This window comes from Homalodisca vitripennis, chromosome 1, assembly GCF_021130785.1.
Source record: "Homalodisca vitripennis isolate AUS2020 chromosome 1, UT_GWSS_2.1, whole genome shotgun sequence".
Lineage (NCBI taxonomy): Eukaryota > Metazoa > Arthropoda > Insecta > Hemiptera > Cicadellidae > Homalodisca > Homalodisca vitripennis.
The window spans coordinates 58,142,973-58,160,851 of record NC_060207.1 but is presented as its reverse complement, the minus strand read 5'-3'; the positions used below and the strand labels follow the sequence as shown (position 1 = coordinate 58,160,851).

At 31.4% G+C, this 17,879-nt stretch overlaps 1 protein-coding gene across 8 annotated transcripts in view; it reads left to right on the top strand.

The window, feature by feature from the left end:
• The window catches only part of LOC124362207 (protein phosphatase 1 regulatory subunit 12A-like), a 176,899-nt gene that overhangs the window by 119,139 nt on the left and 39,881 nt on the right, over window positions 1–17,879 (top strand). For 7 of the 8 annotated variants that reach the window (XM_046816564.1, XM_046816573.1, XM_046816555.1 and 4 more), the window contains 5 exons: window positions 653–845; window positions 3,412–3,537; window positions 10,712–10,892; window positions 11,472–11,581; window positions 13,189–13,266. In XM_046816564.1, coding sequence (XP_046672520.1) covers window positions 653–845; window positions 3,412–3,537; window positions 10,712–10,892; window positions 11,472–11,581; window positions 13,189–13,266 — 688 coding nt within the window. The remainder of the gene's footprint in view (window positions 1–652; window positions 846–3,411; window positions 3,538–10,711; window positions 10,893–11,471; window positions 11,582–13,188; window positions 13,267–17,879) is intronic. The other variant, XM_046816581.1, reaches the window with a different exon arrangement.

Genomic DNA, 17,879 nt, shown 5'->3' with positions numbered 1-17,879 from the left:
GTAATGTATGAAAGAAACTATATGCTATTTTTACCTTTATTACAGTAAAGATTACTATAAAAACAAACATATTCTTTTTAACTATCTTGTATTAAAGTTTACCGTGTTGTATATAAAGTTGAAAAAAATAAGTTTATATGAGTTTTCTTATTTTAGGAAACTGTGATGGCTATTTTGATTAAAAAAAAATTCATTACATATTACAATCTTTAACACATTTAAGGCTTGTGCTGTTTTTAGTCGGCATCAACGGCACTACCGAGTGACACGCACATAAAATATCACCTTCAGACAAACTAAGCTACATTGGCATAAAATATTATTAACCGTAGAAGATTGTATATAATTATTTTTAGCATTAAATAGTTAATATATTTAAATTTTATAAGTCTTACAAGAAAATTGTTTAAATAAGCTTTGGAAATATCACAGATTGTGACAAAATGTCTGAATGTAGTAATTCTGTATGTATAAAAATCCAATTAGCTGGTACTATATCTGTTCGAGCATATATTGATAGAAGTTACCAATATGCAAAGTTAATTATATGCTGTCATAACTAGAGTTTACTGAATTAGGTGTAGAAGCAACAATTGTACATATTGTTTTTAGTATTTAACACCTATCTATAGTTGAAGTTTGATGTTTGCAGATCGTTTGTTCCACCAGTACGTGACGAGGAGAGTGAAACGCAACGCAAAGCCCACGCCAAGCGAGTGAGGGAGACACGACGTAGCACGCAAGGTGTCACACTGGAGGAGATTAAGTCCGCGGAGCAGTTGGTCAAGAAGAAGCAGCAGCAGCAGCTGCAGCAAGCTACACAACAACTCAGCAGTAGTGATCAGGTGATTAAAAAAAAAAACCCCTTTGTTACATTATTATTTACCATTTCCTTTCTTATGTAAATGTTTGTTTCATTGCGTGTCTTTACCCAGCTAGGTTAGACTTTTTTCCACAGTTTCTGTTTAATTCATTTGAGTAGGCCAAAGTTGTAAATAAGTATATGGTTTTGTCAAATTTAATGTGTTTATTTTATTGAGTGGCCTTTTATTATTTGATTGCTCACCATTTTGTTATTTTGTTGTTGTTTCTAGTTCGTTTTAACCTTTAAAAATCCACTTCACAACTCAAAGATCATGATTTTCAGATTGCTATAAAAAACTTAGATGTTTTAATATTTTTAACATGTATGTTTTCTCCTATGATGGAAATTATTTACTCACCAAACTATCTCAGCTACTTGTTTACCACTTGGCTGTATACAACTTGTTTGATATCGGTTTTTTATATTGGTTATAAAGCATTAAGTTAATAAAATGGCTAAATAAATCAATCAATTTCAAATTATTTTTTAATCGAGAACTTAACCTATGATTGTTCTTTTGTGTTGTGGTAATTCTGATTTGTTTAGTGATTGTACATATTTGTATCTATGATACATTAAAACAGTTTTTACCATTTGAAGTAATAAGTAATGTATGTAATTGCTGGATCACTGATTACTCTTTTGTTATTTGGTATTGACGTGTGGAAAAACTAACTGTCACATCCATGTCCCTTACACAAATCATATACAGTGGATAAACAGTAAAGATTGGAACTCTCAAAAAATTGTATAAATAGCAGTAACTCTAGACATTATTATATCTACATATAAGACCAACTCTTACTCACCTTTTTCTCCTTAAACTTGTATCAACAATCACAATCCACAGAATTCCTTGTTTGCCAAACAATGACTTTTTAAATCAGATGATTCTCAATTCAGAAAGGAGAGTTATTCATACAATCAAGAGTGTTGACTATTTTAACTCATTGGCTATTTATGTGTGGAAAAAACTGTTTAATAGTTAACAAGCAGATGATCACTAAATCCTTTTATATTTTTCTTTGTATATGAAAAAACTACATAAATAACGACAATGAAATGTCATGGTCTCATAAATAGTATTTGGCTACAGTTTGTGGTCATACATTCCCACACAATAGCACAGATGTAATATGATACCTTTATTTTATTCTAGACATATAATAATGAGATAGAAGCCAATGTATAAAATAAAAAGAAACTGTCCACCACAGATAGAAAACAGACTGCAAGTTGCGGGGTTAACCCATTGCGGATCACTGACGAGCTGGGCTCGTCACGCAGCGGCCGGGCCTAACGGCCTGAGGTGACGAGCTCAGGTCGCAAAAGCGGTCTGCTTTTAAATTTCCCTCCAAATAGTTCTGTTAATGTCTGATAGATCGGGTGTTCATCTTCACTTGTCTACTAAGAGTTTTTAACAACGGTCTACGTTTAGAATTTTCAAAAGTTTTATAAATATCCTACAGATCGCAGTTGTATGTCGAAGTTGAAAAATCATTCATATGAGTTTACTCTCTGCTTTTTAGCGCTTCTGATTGGGTGTTTTCCTCAGTTGTTATTATAATACTTTTGAGGTTAATGACAAAACTAAACAACGCAGACGTACATGTTGGTGGGTTTAGTCTAGACAATGGCCCGGATGTTGCAATCGATTCGCCCGAGCCGCTTTATTTAGACTATGATTCAGACATCATCCCTGCCACGCCGTAACCTTGCTCGCGTGTTATTGTTCCTACATCACGGATACCCCAGCAGGCCCATGTTCCATCTGAACGAATACCTTTGCAGCTGAATTTTCTAGTATACAATAGCGAGAGATACAATGTGGCGCACCATTGCTGTTCGTGCGGCCTCTGACCGTGAATTAATTCGCGCCCGCTGGTGCCCGCGCACCAAAACAATACGATCCGCAATGGGTTAATACCTGTCACTTATAAGTTACAACATGCAATGTTAGTTTTGTGAAAAGAATTCTCTGCTCAATTATCCTCATTTTTAAGTTATTACTGTCAAGTTGGTGCTGCAATGTCAACAATATTATTCAAAATACTTATTATCTAATTGCATCGTATTGTGTATGAGTTCAGGAAAATTTCCATTGTTTATGGTTTTTATAGGCATGTTTTCTTATCTTTTTTTGTTATATAAATGTTAAATATTTATAAAAATTGAATTTACAATCTCAAGCCCTAATTGGTGTTTAAAGTTTGTATAAACATTTGTTCTAAACAACATCTTCAATGAATATGTCAAAAATCGCTAAACAGAGGGAAAATATTCAGCGCTGGGAGATCTCTGCACAGTACTATATTTGGCTGTTAGGTGTCACTTTTACAAGCAGTGGTTATAAATGTTAATTAGAAATTGTGTTAATTACAATTTAGTTATGTGTTTTACTGTGGGGGTCAAAAACATAAGTCATGGGTTTTTTGCCTAACTCCATTTTTCTTGAAAAAAAAATCTGGAGAATACGTCGTTGTGATCTTGATTAATGTTATATAATAAGTAGGACAAACATGAGTGTAAGTGTAATGGTGTCACAGTCACCCGACAGTGAGGAGGTGCCGCAGGTATCGGCCACCATCACCACTGCAGACACCACAGTAACTGTGGTCCCCTCGAATGACCGACGGCCTTCCTGGCGACTCAGAGTTGACAACGGAAGCAAGGTCTGCATGTTGTGTCTGTAGCCTGAATCGTCTATTGTTCTCATCAAATTTGTTGCAATCTGCACTCTTTGGATTTATTGCATTTATCTTTGAATTTATCTTTAGTAATGTGTCTGGTTGTGTTTAGGACTATATTTGTTGTATCGTAAATTGTGTGAGTAGTTTTCTTTGTTAAAATTATTTCAAATTTTTCCCTACTTATATGTCATAGTGACTAGTGACAGATTGATTTCCTTTATTGTTTATTGCACTCGGTTACATTTACCTGCACTCAAGAGTAATCATGGTAGTTTAATTTATAATTGAGGCTTTCTTATAAGTCACCTTATACTGTTACATAGTTTCATCTTCGTATATGATTTGCTCATTTGTATGCAGTGTTAATTAATTGTATTATCAATAGTAAAAATTATGTTATCTGCTATTTATTACTGCTAGCATTTTTCATTACTCTCTCATTGGTTTGAGTCATTTTTTCCTTGAAAATATGTTTTTTATTAAAAATTATTTTTTCTGAGCAGTTTGCTAGTAGGACATTTTGAAAGTACTATAGCAAATTGATACCACGTTGAAATAACACTGTATTGTTTGTAAAAGATGTGTTAAAATTATTTCAGCCAGTTTTTTGAGCTATCCAAAAGTAATTCTGGTTTTAAGTTTAGAATTTTGTTGTTTCCTTTGTTTAATGTTTTACTCTAATTCATGTTAGTCTCATGTCTGATGTTCCATTTTGGGAACCGTAAACACCTTATTAGCTTGTGTTATTTAACATGTCATCTTATTCTCTTATTTTGCAACTGCATGGGCAAGGTTATAAAAATAGTTTTATGATCTTCAATTAAAGGGTTTCTGTCACTAAATAATTTTTGTCGTCAAAATCTCTTTTATTTTGTCCTTTTAGTACTTGAAATCAAATTTAAAATCTCATTTTAATGGCTTCTGTACATTCTTAAAATGTACCCTTTTTATGCACGACTTGATATTCAAGACCGTTTTAATCATAGAAGAGAAATTTTCAGGAAACATTCAGAAAAATATGAAAGATATACACTTAGTGGAGGAGTATATTTCTAAATTAGTAACTTAGAAAAATCCAGTGATTACAAATTTGTTGTAGTTAACCTATTGTATTATTTAAAAATGTAATACCCCATTTGGTTTTAAATATTCTTACGTAAATTAAAAACAGGGTTAAAACTTGAAAACATTAGCAATTTTTATTGTGATAATTTTAAAAGCCTTACGAGTTTCAAGTATTTGTATTCCTACACTTGCACTGCACATAAAATACACACATACCACCAATGCCAACCCCTATATAGTGCACATGATACGGTCAAAACTAATTAATTTTTTAAAAATTTAATTTCAATTTATAACGCGACAAATTAAAATATTTTTACAAAACTATTTATAACTAATATCAAGGCCTTATGGTTTACACTGCACTATAACATTGCTTATACAATCAACCCGTAACAGCCTGGTGTAGCCTTATGGACACGGGTACGTTGAGTACTCGCACAGTGTTCATTTCTCACTTTATTATCTGGACTGATACTGGTTAACTCATTGTTAAGTTTTGGTTTAACATATTTTGTTAACTAAAGATGGCTCCCCACATCGAGGCCAATATATTTCAAGAAGTTAATATGTAAGCAATGTTTCATTGTCAAGTGGAAGCCTTTGGATGTTAGTTTTGACACATCAAACAGCCTGTAAACTTAAGAACTATCAAAATTCTATAGTGAACAAATACCTTGACATGGATGTTGGAAACAAGGCACATTACACGCTAATGTATTTATAAATTTTCAGCCGTTACAGAAAGCTGGACTAATTTTCTTCACAGTAAGAGTATTGTGTTGGACACAGAATTTGTGTTGTCTAATTTTTACTATGGAACCTGATGAAAACTTCAATTTAATGATATATTATTTATTTGTTATTTCCATTGTGGCTGTAGTCCTCTCAAGTAAAATAATTTGTTCTTTGTTATCTGTAGGCTTTATTTTCTTATCTACAGACTTCTGCACTATTCTAACTAACATTTACTTCAGTTTTTTGTTGTTTTCTACAATAATGTTTGGCGTGCATTGCCTTCTTCGTCAATTTTTTATTAAATATTTATCAACTTCCCAACAAAAATCATGGCCAGCACTGTTCTGTGTATATAAATGTAACAAAGAGCATGTCGTGTCTAGCTTGTGTTGTTTGTTCAGTGTATTTTTGATGCATGTTATATCCTTTAGTATATTGCATGTACTAAAAGTATAACATTGTTGAAGTCTTGTTTTTTAGTTTACATATTTGTTTAAAATTTATAGGCTTTACCGTTTAAAATAAGCTTTAGGTGAGATTTGCTGGAATGGTCTAAAAATATGTCGGCCTTTTATTCTTAAATAAAGGTGATTTAAAATTAGGTAGCTATATAACACAAAATCCGAGCAACAGATTTTTTATTTTATTTGAAAATGGAAAACTTTGAAAAAAATATATTTATATATATCTATATATGACGTATGTAAACTTTTAAGACTATTTTTTATTGTGAATTGGATTATGTAGGTTAATTTCATCATCTTATTGCAATCTTTAACCTACATTTTGAAAAAGCTTAATATTTTATTATCGAGCTGTTCATATGTACTGGTTTGGGTAAGTTGGAATATTAGTAATACATTTTTAAGAACTTGACATTGTGATTGGTTTTATGATTTCAAATTCATCAATGTCATTGTGCTTGGAATAGTCAGCATATATGAGACACAATACAAGTGTAATTTAAACTTACTTAGAGCTATGTCAAGCAAAGTGGACACTTTTGCAATTGTTCAAATAGTTTACAGTAGGCTTTCTTATGAGTAGAAGAATTTTCATCCCATACAATCCAGAATAACCCTCCTGTTTTTTTTTCTTTACACAAATAATTGTTTTTATAGTGCGGATCTTTAAACTATACATTGGTTGACATTGGTTAGTGATCTATCTAGAGCAAGGGTCTCAAAATGCTTTCATTTGAGAGCCAAGTTCAAATGTTTAAGGAGACAGGTGGGCCATGTACTTTCATGTGCATATCATTATTGAAGGTTAGATAGATATAACAATAATTAAAAAGTTCTACAGTAATTGGGCCAATTTAGTATATCTACAGAAAACTGTCAAACATATTCATAAAAAATATATTTATTTATTTAAACATATGAGTAGTTGTTTTTACCAACAATGTCTGTCCACCTTTGCAAAAACTTTATCACCCCTATCAGTTAAATAGAATTTAGGTGTTTATAGGAAAGGTTCACTCTATAGTTGGATTTAACATGTTTTTTTTTAGAAGTTAGTATACAGTTATATGTTGATAAAAAAACTGAAAACATTCTACTTGCAACATATTATGTTCTTTTGGAGTTATCATTTAAAGACCTGCAATGAAAAATGTACAATGTGGATGTATAAAAATTTACTGATTGATTATTAATAAATTATCAATCAATTATCAATGCATTTAACTAATAAATCCAGGCTACAAAATATATTTAACCCTTCAACGCGTTATTTTTTTTTCATGGTCATACCCCCTCCTGCGTTGATTTTTCTGGCGGTTTTTTAGAGATTTTATGTTTTATAAATAATATATATATATATATATATAATAATATATTGATTTTAAAACATTTTACAAAAACGATAACAGTTTTAAAATAAATTCCCTAAAATATGCTAAAATATTTCCCTAAAAGCTAGCTAACCTACAAACCATTCCCAACTCATGTTTATAAAACACAACAAATTGTTCCTGTCAAAACGGGATTTCCTTCTTCAAAACAATATAGTTAGCTTGTAAAACTAGTAATAAGGATAACTAATAATAATAACTAAACAAAGGAACATAAAACACACAAAAAATATGTCAGTAGAACATAACCACCACACTAACAATGACTGTAAACAACAACAAACGTAAGCTGACAAACGATCGGCTGCACTGCAATGACGTCGTCTTGAATGCAGCTGATTTCTCAGATATTTTTTCTAAAGATCGATTTTTCGAGATATCGACTCAATTAATCGAAAGTTTGAATCTTCTCCTTTCGATTGGTATACATTTTTCATTGAAAACATTCGATAGTTGTCTGTTACAGCTACAAAAATAACCGACTATTCCATGACGTACTCAGTACGGCAAAACACGATCTCAAGTGAAAGTGTCATGACGTACCTAGTACGGCAAAACGCGTTGAAGGGTTAAAAACCTACCTGTAAAATGGTAGATCTGTATTCTACTACTACTCCTTCAAGTTCTCATTTGCAGCAAGTTCAGTCAGTTCATGTTGAAGTTCTGAGAGAGTATTTTTAATTTCAACTTTTAATACAATATTTAGAATTTTAGTTGTATCTTTTTAACTGTTGAAGCATCATTGAAGTCAGGAAAGTGAGTGAGAACGTCCTCCCTAAGTTTCACAATTGTATCAACTGCATAATGTAACATGAAGGACACAGTTTTGCAAGTTATAGTTAGTCCCAATTGTATTTCCCAACTTATTTTCAAAGAAAGCAAGCTTTGTTCTAAAATCTTTCAAATATTGAACAAATTTCTTACAAAGGATTTTTTACTTTGAAGTTTCAAGTAAAAAAAATTGATGAGTGGTGAGATTTACTGCAAATACAAGCAAAGCCAATGAAAATTTAAAATCTCTTCTACAGGCTTGGCTTTTTAAATCATTAGCTTGACATAGTTCAAAAAATCTTTACAGGATTTTTCATCTGCTTAGCCAACATATATCCGTATGATAAGGCACATGTGGATATTCAATCTAAATTTTTGAAAAGAAAATGCTTCAACTGGCCGTTTTTCAGCATAAGACCAAACATAATTCACTGTTTTACCAATAACCTGCAGTACATCTTAAATCTCAATTTGTACCGCACAAGTCTTGTTTGTGAGTAATGTACAGTGGAAATGTAATGGGTTTATCACCGAATTCCAAACATCCTACATAGCCTGTTTTAGAGCAACATACTTATTCCCTAAGATTTTTACATCAAGTTTGAGTTTATAAATAGTTTAATTGACTTTGTAAAATATTTTGTCCAAGCAATGTTGGTGTCCATGGAACAAACAGCCAATCCTTCGACGATTTCTAAATCACTAATTTTACACCTTTCTTAAAAAGGACTTCAGTTAAATCTTACACATCCATTGACTCACCAAAGCAATCGAATGTCTCTCAATTTCCTGCAGCCATCTTTAAACTGGTGACTAATGACAGTCAATGCCTAAGTTAACCTAGCTGGTGCAAACATCTCACTTATAGTACCAAAACCCATTGTTGCTCACTATTGGTGTGGCCGTTTGAAATCCTTTTGCGGGAGCTAGATATGGCCCGCGGACCGTAGTTAGGAGACCACTGATCTAGAGAATGGCTGCTAACAGAAATAACTTATTTGTCCATGCAATATTTTATTATATATGATAGAATAGCTCCAAATAACTATTTTCGACTAGTGTGAAGGAACTCTAAAGTCGGTGTTCATAGCTTGCTTAGTTGTAGAACTGATTATGTAATATGATTGAGTTCTATACACATTTTGAATTGAAAGTAGGCATATTTGAGGTACATACTATTTCAATAATTTTAAACAATCATACATAGTAGCTTTTGGGCAACAGATGCACAAAACCCAAACAATCACAAACAGTAAATAATATTTATGCTTAAGTTTAATTCTCTGAAAGGAAACATATGTCTGCTTGCGAGTCACCTGTTTTTTTTATATTCCTAATTCTGATCATTTTTATATTCTTAATCAGCATCATATCCGTAATCAGTTCAAAACGGATCTGGCATCCTTTCGATAGTTTCCTCTGCTTGACATTACAGTCAAGGAGTAAATGGTTCATTGAGTCATGTTAGTAATTAATACTCCGATTTTATTTCTCCAGCTACTGTAAATGTGCCGTCCGAAAATACTAAAGAAAGCCAATTTTGAACACCTTGAATTCACATATTGACTATTTTGTTCATTAAATTGAATTTTATAACAATGTTTCATTAAAAACCCTGAAGATTACTCTGGCATATCAAGAAGACAATCACAAATAATTGTTACCAATTAACTACAGTTTTATGTTAGTTTAAATGCAGTGTTCCTATACTTCATGTTTAAATATTTGTCTAAAACATTTTATAAATGTTGTGTATGTACCATTCCCAATGTAATGTTTCACATAACATTTCATTGTTATAACCAATAAGCTAATGTAAAGTTGATTAGTGGATTTATAATAACTACCTGGGCAACATGTGTTTTAGTAATCAGCTGTATAAACTAAACAGAAATAGTCTCAGAAGATAAACATTGGAACTTTGGAAGCCTGTTAGGTAACACTGTAGTCAGAGATGTATTTTAAATCTACATAAGGCACATCAAGAGTGTAAGAGGTTTTGATTTATACCAAATATGTATATAAAATATATCATATCAAATACCCTTTTAAATACCTTAAATTCCAATAAAAAAATAAGAAATTACTTTAATAATATAGATATGCCTACTGTCTTGTAAAACAATTCTTACTTAAAAATTACTTCCTTTATAGAAAATAAGAGTAGTGCATTAGTGTAATTTAGCGCAATAACATGATAATTGATACCTAAATTATCATACAAGCTGCAGCCAAATTTACTATGTAAGAATGATTGACATTATCAGGGTTATAAAAGTTAATTTCTAATAGATTGTAGGTCTTTGAGCTGCAAAATAAACCCACACAGCATCACAGTGCTTCACAGTGTAAGGACAAATAAATAAATGTTATTTATTTCAGTTACTTTTTGTCATTCATTTGTTGCAATTTGTAACAGGATCAGTGTAAGTGGATCAGAGTTAAGAGTATATTCCATGAATACTTGATAGACAACCTACTCTATGATGAATATATAAGTATGTAATATACAGTACAACAAAAAATGTCATTTGTCAAAAACACAATGTTGTAAGAAGTATGTAAAAATGAATATATACCGGAAAGATTTTTACTTTTAAGTCATAATGTCATATGTGCAGATGATGATGAATTCAAGCCTTCTATTAATCATCTTGAATGTTACTAACCAAACAAAAATACAAAAATAAATGCTTATGTGAAATATAACTGAAGGTCTGTTGATAGTTCATGTTGGAGGACGTGCGAGGGGAGCCTAACCGGCAGTCAGCCCCCGCTCTGGAGACGGCCCTTAGGCGACCAGCGCCCTCGCCAGCTCCTCCACGTCCTGCGTCCGCGCCTGACCCGACTGAGGCCTCAGTCACTCTACCTCTCCGCCGCCTGTCACGACCTGCCTCCGATGACAAAGGTTGGTTGATATATACATGTAATGAATATATGCTCCACATAATAGAGTATGAAATTTGTAAATACATTTTATTATTTCCTAACTTAATTTTTGTTAAAATTTACTAATATACAAATTATAGTAAAAATCTTTCAAAGTTGTCAATATTTGAACGTGCATTAGTTTATTAACTTTCTGACTAAGATTCAGACACCTTTCATTCTAAAAGTATTGTATTTTGTAAAAGATTCTTGGCTGTTTTTTTTTTTTTTTTTTTTTGAATTTTACGTCTGTTTCACCTGATTTACCTAATTTTATTGTATTTCATAACTAGGTGTTAGTTAATGTATAATGTTTTACTCATTGAACGCTTAGAGAAAGTTATTATACCTGAAAATTGTTATTTTACTGTGTCTGTTATCACAATTAGTTAGTGTTACTATGTTAGTTTTTAACAATTTCTATAAAGGCTTTGGCTTAAATTATTAGTATGTTATTCCTCTGCAGGATCACTTTTTATATTTAGTCTAATAACGTGTTAACATAGTAATGGCAGATAACAATATTCAATACCAATATAGTTGTAATATGTTATTGCAGAACAAGACAAGGAGAATGACATCAGGAATGCACAAGCAACACAAGCTGTGATACAGCGGCGGCGGCGGCCCAAAAGAAGGTCCACTGGTGTTGTACATGTTGACATGGATGTGAGTGTGTTGGGGGAAAATAAAACTCTTTGTTGTTGTGTTCAATTTTTTTTTAAGAGAGAACATAATGTAGGCAATATAAACTATTGATAGTTATATCTCAAATATAATTCCAAATATTAAAAAATCTACTCTCAATTTATACATTGAAATAAAGTAGTCTCCAAACCAACTTTTGCCATTTTTCAAGGGAACCTGGTGTCAATTTTTCAAAATAATTGTTTTTTTATTTTATCATTTTTTCTTCCTCGTTGTTAAGAATATGTATATATTTAAATTTGATAAGTAACTCAAATAACGTTTACAACGTCATAAAGCACATTGTTGATTTTTAAATTTTTTATTCTTACCAATATAACTTTTGAAATAGTGATTTTTTGCTTCATTTTTGATGTTGGCTATATTTTTCTTAACTCTTTGGCAAGTATGTAAAAGAAATCAAGCCTATCTACAGAGATTCTTCAAACAAGACTACTCCAGAAATGCTTGCATTGAAAGACACAAAGTCCAAATGGTTATTTCAATAAAGTTTTATGGGTACCAAAACGAGTTTTTGTTACACTTGAAATGTTAAAATTAGGAGTTTGGGATTCTATAGTAACTTACAACTCTGGTTACTTAGGTAGGATTAAGGTGTTGCACGAAATCTTTAGTGAGGCCGGTGCAAACTGTGTACATGGGCTAAAGGTGCTTGATTAAATGTGGCAAATAAAGTCAATAAAAAAGCTGAGAAGGTAACCACAAATGTCAAAGTAGCAGCAATAACTAAGAAGAGGAAGCTTGAATACATGGAAGATCTGAGTAAGTCGTTAAACAGAACCAAAACTGTAATCTCTGAGGAGGTAATTCAATAAACAGAAACTTAATGGACTTGAAATTGATGGATGGTGTTGTCTGAATAAATACAATATTATCTCTTTTGGCTTGATTTCCAGAGAACTTTAAAATTTTAAATTCAGGTACACTTTTTTTAGGAAATGTGTAGGCCTAATGTATTTCTTTGAAATTATCGCCACATATTTCCTTCAACCTCTTCCGTATGATGTATCTGCATTTACTTTATAATACCCATTAAAAAATATATAATTTCAAAAATACTCGTTTTTAAATTTTATTTTTATTCAAAAAGTATTTTTTCCGGTAGGTATATAAACTTAAATATAGAACATACTTAGTGAAAGCAAAATATTAATTTAAAAATTACAATAATTTCTTTGTTTGAAGTTTGTTATTGAAGATGGAAGGATTGTGTTGGATACAGGATTTTTCCAGACATCATTCAGTGATTATTTTTATATTTATTTTTACGTGTTATTAATATTTTTCCTTTACAATAATTTGTTAGCTTAGTTATCTATCTACACTTTTTACTCAAAGTACAACAAAAACATGTTGTACAGATCGGTAATCTATATACTGCTATCAGCTGTCATCTGAAAATATACATAGCAGTGATACATGTACATAAATATAGAAAAATTGAACTGAAATCAAATAACTTCTTTCACTTAATTCACAAAAATCTGTATAATGTAATATGAACTGTGCAAGTTCATTAAATATGGTTATTCTACAGACTTTTCATATGATAATTGTTTTTGTTGTAGGAGATTGACCCAGAGAGACAAGATATGACTGGGGGAGGTGGAGGGGATGGAGAGGAGGTGCACATCAACAGTACGGAGGTGAGTGAAGCATGGGTTGCTATATATAAGTGACACTAGCAGTTAGTGGACCAGGCAACGGTGTTAGTGTGTCATTGCCACAAATAGCCTGAGCTAACTAGTGGAGCACTACAGTATGCAGGCACATATTAACTTTTCTGATATTTTACTTATCTAAAAATAACCAAAATATTTAAAATTATTTTTCAACTGTGATATGTTTACAAAATTCATATTTGGCCTTTGAAGTTAATTGTTGTACAAATGATATAATCAGTGACAAGACAAAAATTGGGTTGGATTAAAAGTTGGGCTCGGTTGGATTTTTGCTGAGTTAAGTTTTTATCAGGTGCTCTTTAAAACAGATTTTAAAGAATCTGTTTGCCTATGTAATTCAGACAGTCTCCACATTTAATCTTACAAATGTCACAATTATCAAATTCGTGTATTTTGTCCTGTGACTATTATTAGTCCACTACAGACTTAGTAATTCTGAAAATGAAGACAATTTATTAGATATACTGTATACATGCAAATTGAGTGTTAAAATGTCTCTACTGAAAGATTATTAACTGAAAGAAATTTATTATTCAAACTGCAAGGCAAACTCGTTGTATAAACAATGATAATAGTAGAGACACCAGTAACACACTTGGGGCAGAGCCCAAGATTGCATGGACTCATCAGTTACAACTAACCTACCATCACATACATCTTGGCTAAAGCAAATTGTGTGTTCTGACTGCTAGAGCACTTGTTTCTTAATTGTAAATGTGTGTGTTTAAAATAATTTTATTTCTTGTGTTTATTCTTGTTATAAGTTTAAGTTTTATGACCATTAGTTTACACGATACAAGATCTGATTTTTAACATCATCCTATTTATTTGGATAGCTAGAAAGTAAAAAACTTATAGTACTACAGCTGTTACCCGCGGCTTCGCACACAATTTTCTGAACCGAAGTCCTTATATTACTTAGTAAAAGGCACCTATTTTGTTTTTTTTTTAACTAAGACACACATCAGGTAGATATTATTTAAGTTCATGGTGAATGGTATCAGAGTGTAACTTAATTATTATATCATGTTTTTCATGCGGAAGAGCATTTCTGGTTCAAATTAATTAATTATATTTGCAGTGTCACAGCTGAGCCTGCATTATTATTTTGATCAATAAAATACAAATACACAGGTCTCAGAAACCTACTTCGGTCAAAAAGCATCTAATTCTAGTCTTTATCACATATTTCAGGTCTAAGATATTTCCAGTACCATAGTTGAGTTTGCCTTGTCCTGGCGAAGAAAAAAATATATACTTATGTAGGACCGAGAAGCCTACTTCGGTTAAAAAAATTCACTTACTATGTCACATTTCAGCTTGCAATATTTCCACGATCAAATTCTAGATACGTTCGGTTATGCAGTTCTCAGAAATCTACTTTGGTCAAAATTGTCTACTATCGGCATCTGTAATCTATTTTCAGTTTAAAATATTTCCAGGGACATAGTGGTTTGTTTTGTTGTTGTGATGATGAAAATATACACATAATTACCACCTATTACGGCCAAGGGGAAGTAATACCTACTTCCTATGTACTTTCGGCATAAGGGGGAAATCCTTATTAAGGTTATGCAACATTCCAAAATAATCGTTATTAAAGTTTTGTGTTACACTTGTTTTTTTGACTGTAGCCAGGGAAAGAATGAATCGTTGATGCATTTTAGTGTTCATTTCTCTGTTTTTCCAAAAGCCACTGTTAAAATGCCATATCACATTGTCAAGGAAGCCCACCAGTTTAAAGTAACTTATGTGAAAACATTCATAACTTTGTTCATTAGATGATTTAAACTCACCACTGGCGCAATCTGGAGTAAAATTTTGACATAAAATTTTTATTTACTATGTGGATTGCACTACTAATCAAGCACTGTTTACTTAATATTTGATCAAATTTAAATATAAACAGATGTTTCAGCCAATTTGTCGACATAAGACTGAAGGTGTGAACAGCTGTTTAGTGCCAGTTTAATTTGGATTATGAAACGTAAAAGCTACATTTTTTAAGAATTTCAAAATATTCTAGGTAACTTTTCTTATATTTTGCTTCATAAAAACCTTCCTCGGATTTCAATGGACATTTTACAAACAGAATTAACCGAATTGGTCCAGCTGTTCTCGAGATTTGCGCTTACCAACACATTGTAAAGATTGTAACATTCAGTAGTAGGCTAAATGATAATAATCTCTCATAACAATATCAAACTCTAATTTTGGGTTATTATTATTATTATTATTATTATTATTCAAAGCTCTTTTCCTAAGAATAAGAATGTTGTTCAGTTGTTTATTCAACATGGAAACTCTATGGAAAATGTTTCAACCCTTTGAGGACTAAGGACCGATCTGTCATTTTTGGTGTTTTTTTTATCTTAAGGACTGCTGAGGATGCTATCGGCCTCAATGGATTCTGCGAAAAAGACTAGTGGCCAACCTGTCAGTCATTGTACTGTCAGTTATAAGAGTCTACAATTTATATAAACTTCTTGTATATATTTCACACTTTCAGCGTAGTGTGGATCCCATAATTTTAAAGAATGCAAAAATAACTTAAGAATTGTGGATTGCATAATTTTACAGAATCAACGTTTTAATAATAGCATATTACACAATGAGGTACTACATAATTTTCACATCTTTTGTGTTGTTAGTAACATTATTCTTCACTAAAATGAGTGTGCTGTATTACATCAGCTTGTTTACAAAGCAACAGCTGACGACTCCTCTGTTTGTTTCTCTTTGTCCTTCAAGATGCCCGCTCAAACTAATGTCATGTATTTACGAAAAAATTTCAAACTTAAGATTGTACTTATATGTTATTATACTTTTTTTGTTATTAACGTTTTAAAAATATTGCAAAAAGAATTTTAATCACTCATTTTCCCAGTGAGTGATTAAAACATTGGTTTCATTGTAATTTTGTTATTTCAGAATTTCTACTTGAAAATTGTAGTTTTTCAAATGAAATAATAATCAAAATGAATTGGTTTTCCAGAGTTAATTATTTTTGGTTTGTATCCTAAAAATATAATTACATTGTTTTAAATTTATCCATACTAGAATTTTCCTCCATGAGGTATGTTTATATCCAAACATCTACATGAAAAAAATAAAGTTATGACAAATATTACCACATTTAAGGTTTTTGTACATATTTTGTCCTAAAAGGTGTTTTAATAGTGGTCTTTTTCGCATATATCTTTCTATAAGAGAATAAAAATTGTAGGTACTGTTAAAAATAACTTACAAAATGTTGGTACTTAAAGGGTTAAATATGTAATTTTTCTTTAAAATACATTTTAAGTGGAAAGATAATTTACAAAATGACCTGAGTTTACATTTAAAAGGTTTAATATCTACTAGCCATACAGTATTATTATCTTCACATACTTCTTTGGAGAATTTGTATTTACTCTTACCTCAAGTATTATGGGAAATCTCATGGTTAAATTTGCTCAAACGCGTTGAATGGAAAATCTTGTAATTTAAGTTATTTTTTTTGTCAATTGTAGCTTGTAAAACCAGTGATAGAATGCACTAAATGTTTACTGAACGTCAGACAACAGCTGCGCTCCATTCATTGCTCTTGGCTTAGTGTTATCGATCCAAAACTGGTTTTTGTAGCTACAGACCGCCATTTTGGACTGTACGCTGGTGCGTTTGACGGGTTTTTCCGTACTGGAAGAGTGCCAGTGCAACTCTTGAGACCAATATGTAAGCTTTATTCAGTATGTAAGTTTAATGTTGGACTATTAGGAGTTGTATTTTTTTTGAAATAGTGACTGTATCTGTGTTTGCTGTGAATTCTTTTCAGTTTATATTAAAATAATTATAAAAATGGCTGACCCAGATGATGAAAACTTTTATCAATTCATCAATGATACTATAAAACATGTACAATAATATAAAAATCTTTTAAAAAATTCAGGTTTTAAATATTTTGTCCTGCAATAACTTCAGAAACCGAAGTTCAAAAAGAACTTTACTTCATTAACTACCAATTAGAATTCAAATATTTTTGCCCTCAGGTACCGAATTAATTTTTCATAATTTTCCAATGAAAATCATTATGTGAGTGCTAAGGATCAATTAATAATATTAACACTTTCACAACATCAGCGTTTTTCGGGCAGTTTTATTTGCCGTTGAATTATTCAATAATAATGGCAAAAATCCGTAATCGGTAACGGTTATTTTACGTTAAACGTCTAAGTATAACAAATGGTAGGCTTCACAATTTTTTCAATTAGTGTGTATTTAGAGATTTTAACAAAATTCTGTTTTTGCAAAGTTGTATATATTTTCTATATCTTCTGTGGACAGTCATCCACAACCCGCACCTTGTCTCTTGAAACGAAACTTGATAAAAGAATAGCGCTGGTTTTATCCGATTTGTTTACTGACGGTCATAATTCAATACATTACACATTCGTAGCAATTCCTTCAATTACAATGTACACAATAAAGTAAAATAAGATATGGATATTCTTGTATACCATGCTTTAAGGGTTAAGAAATGAGTACAAATAAATAGTAATACTTCGAGATAAATTGATTGTCATGTTAAAATATATCTA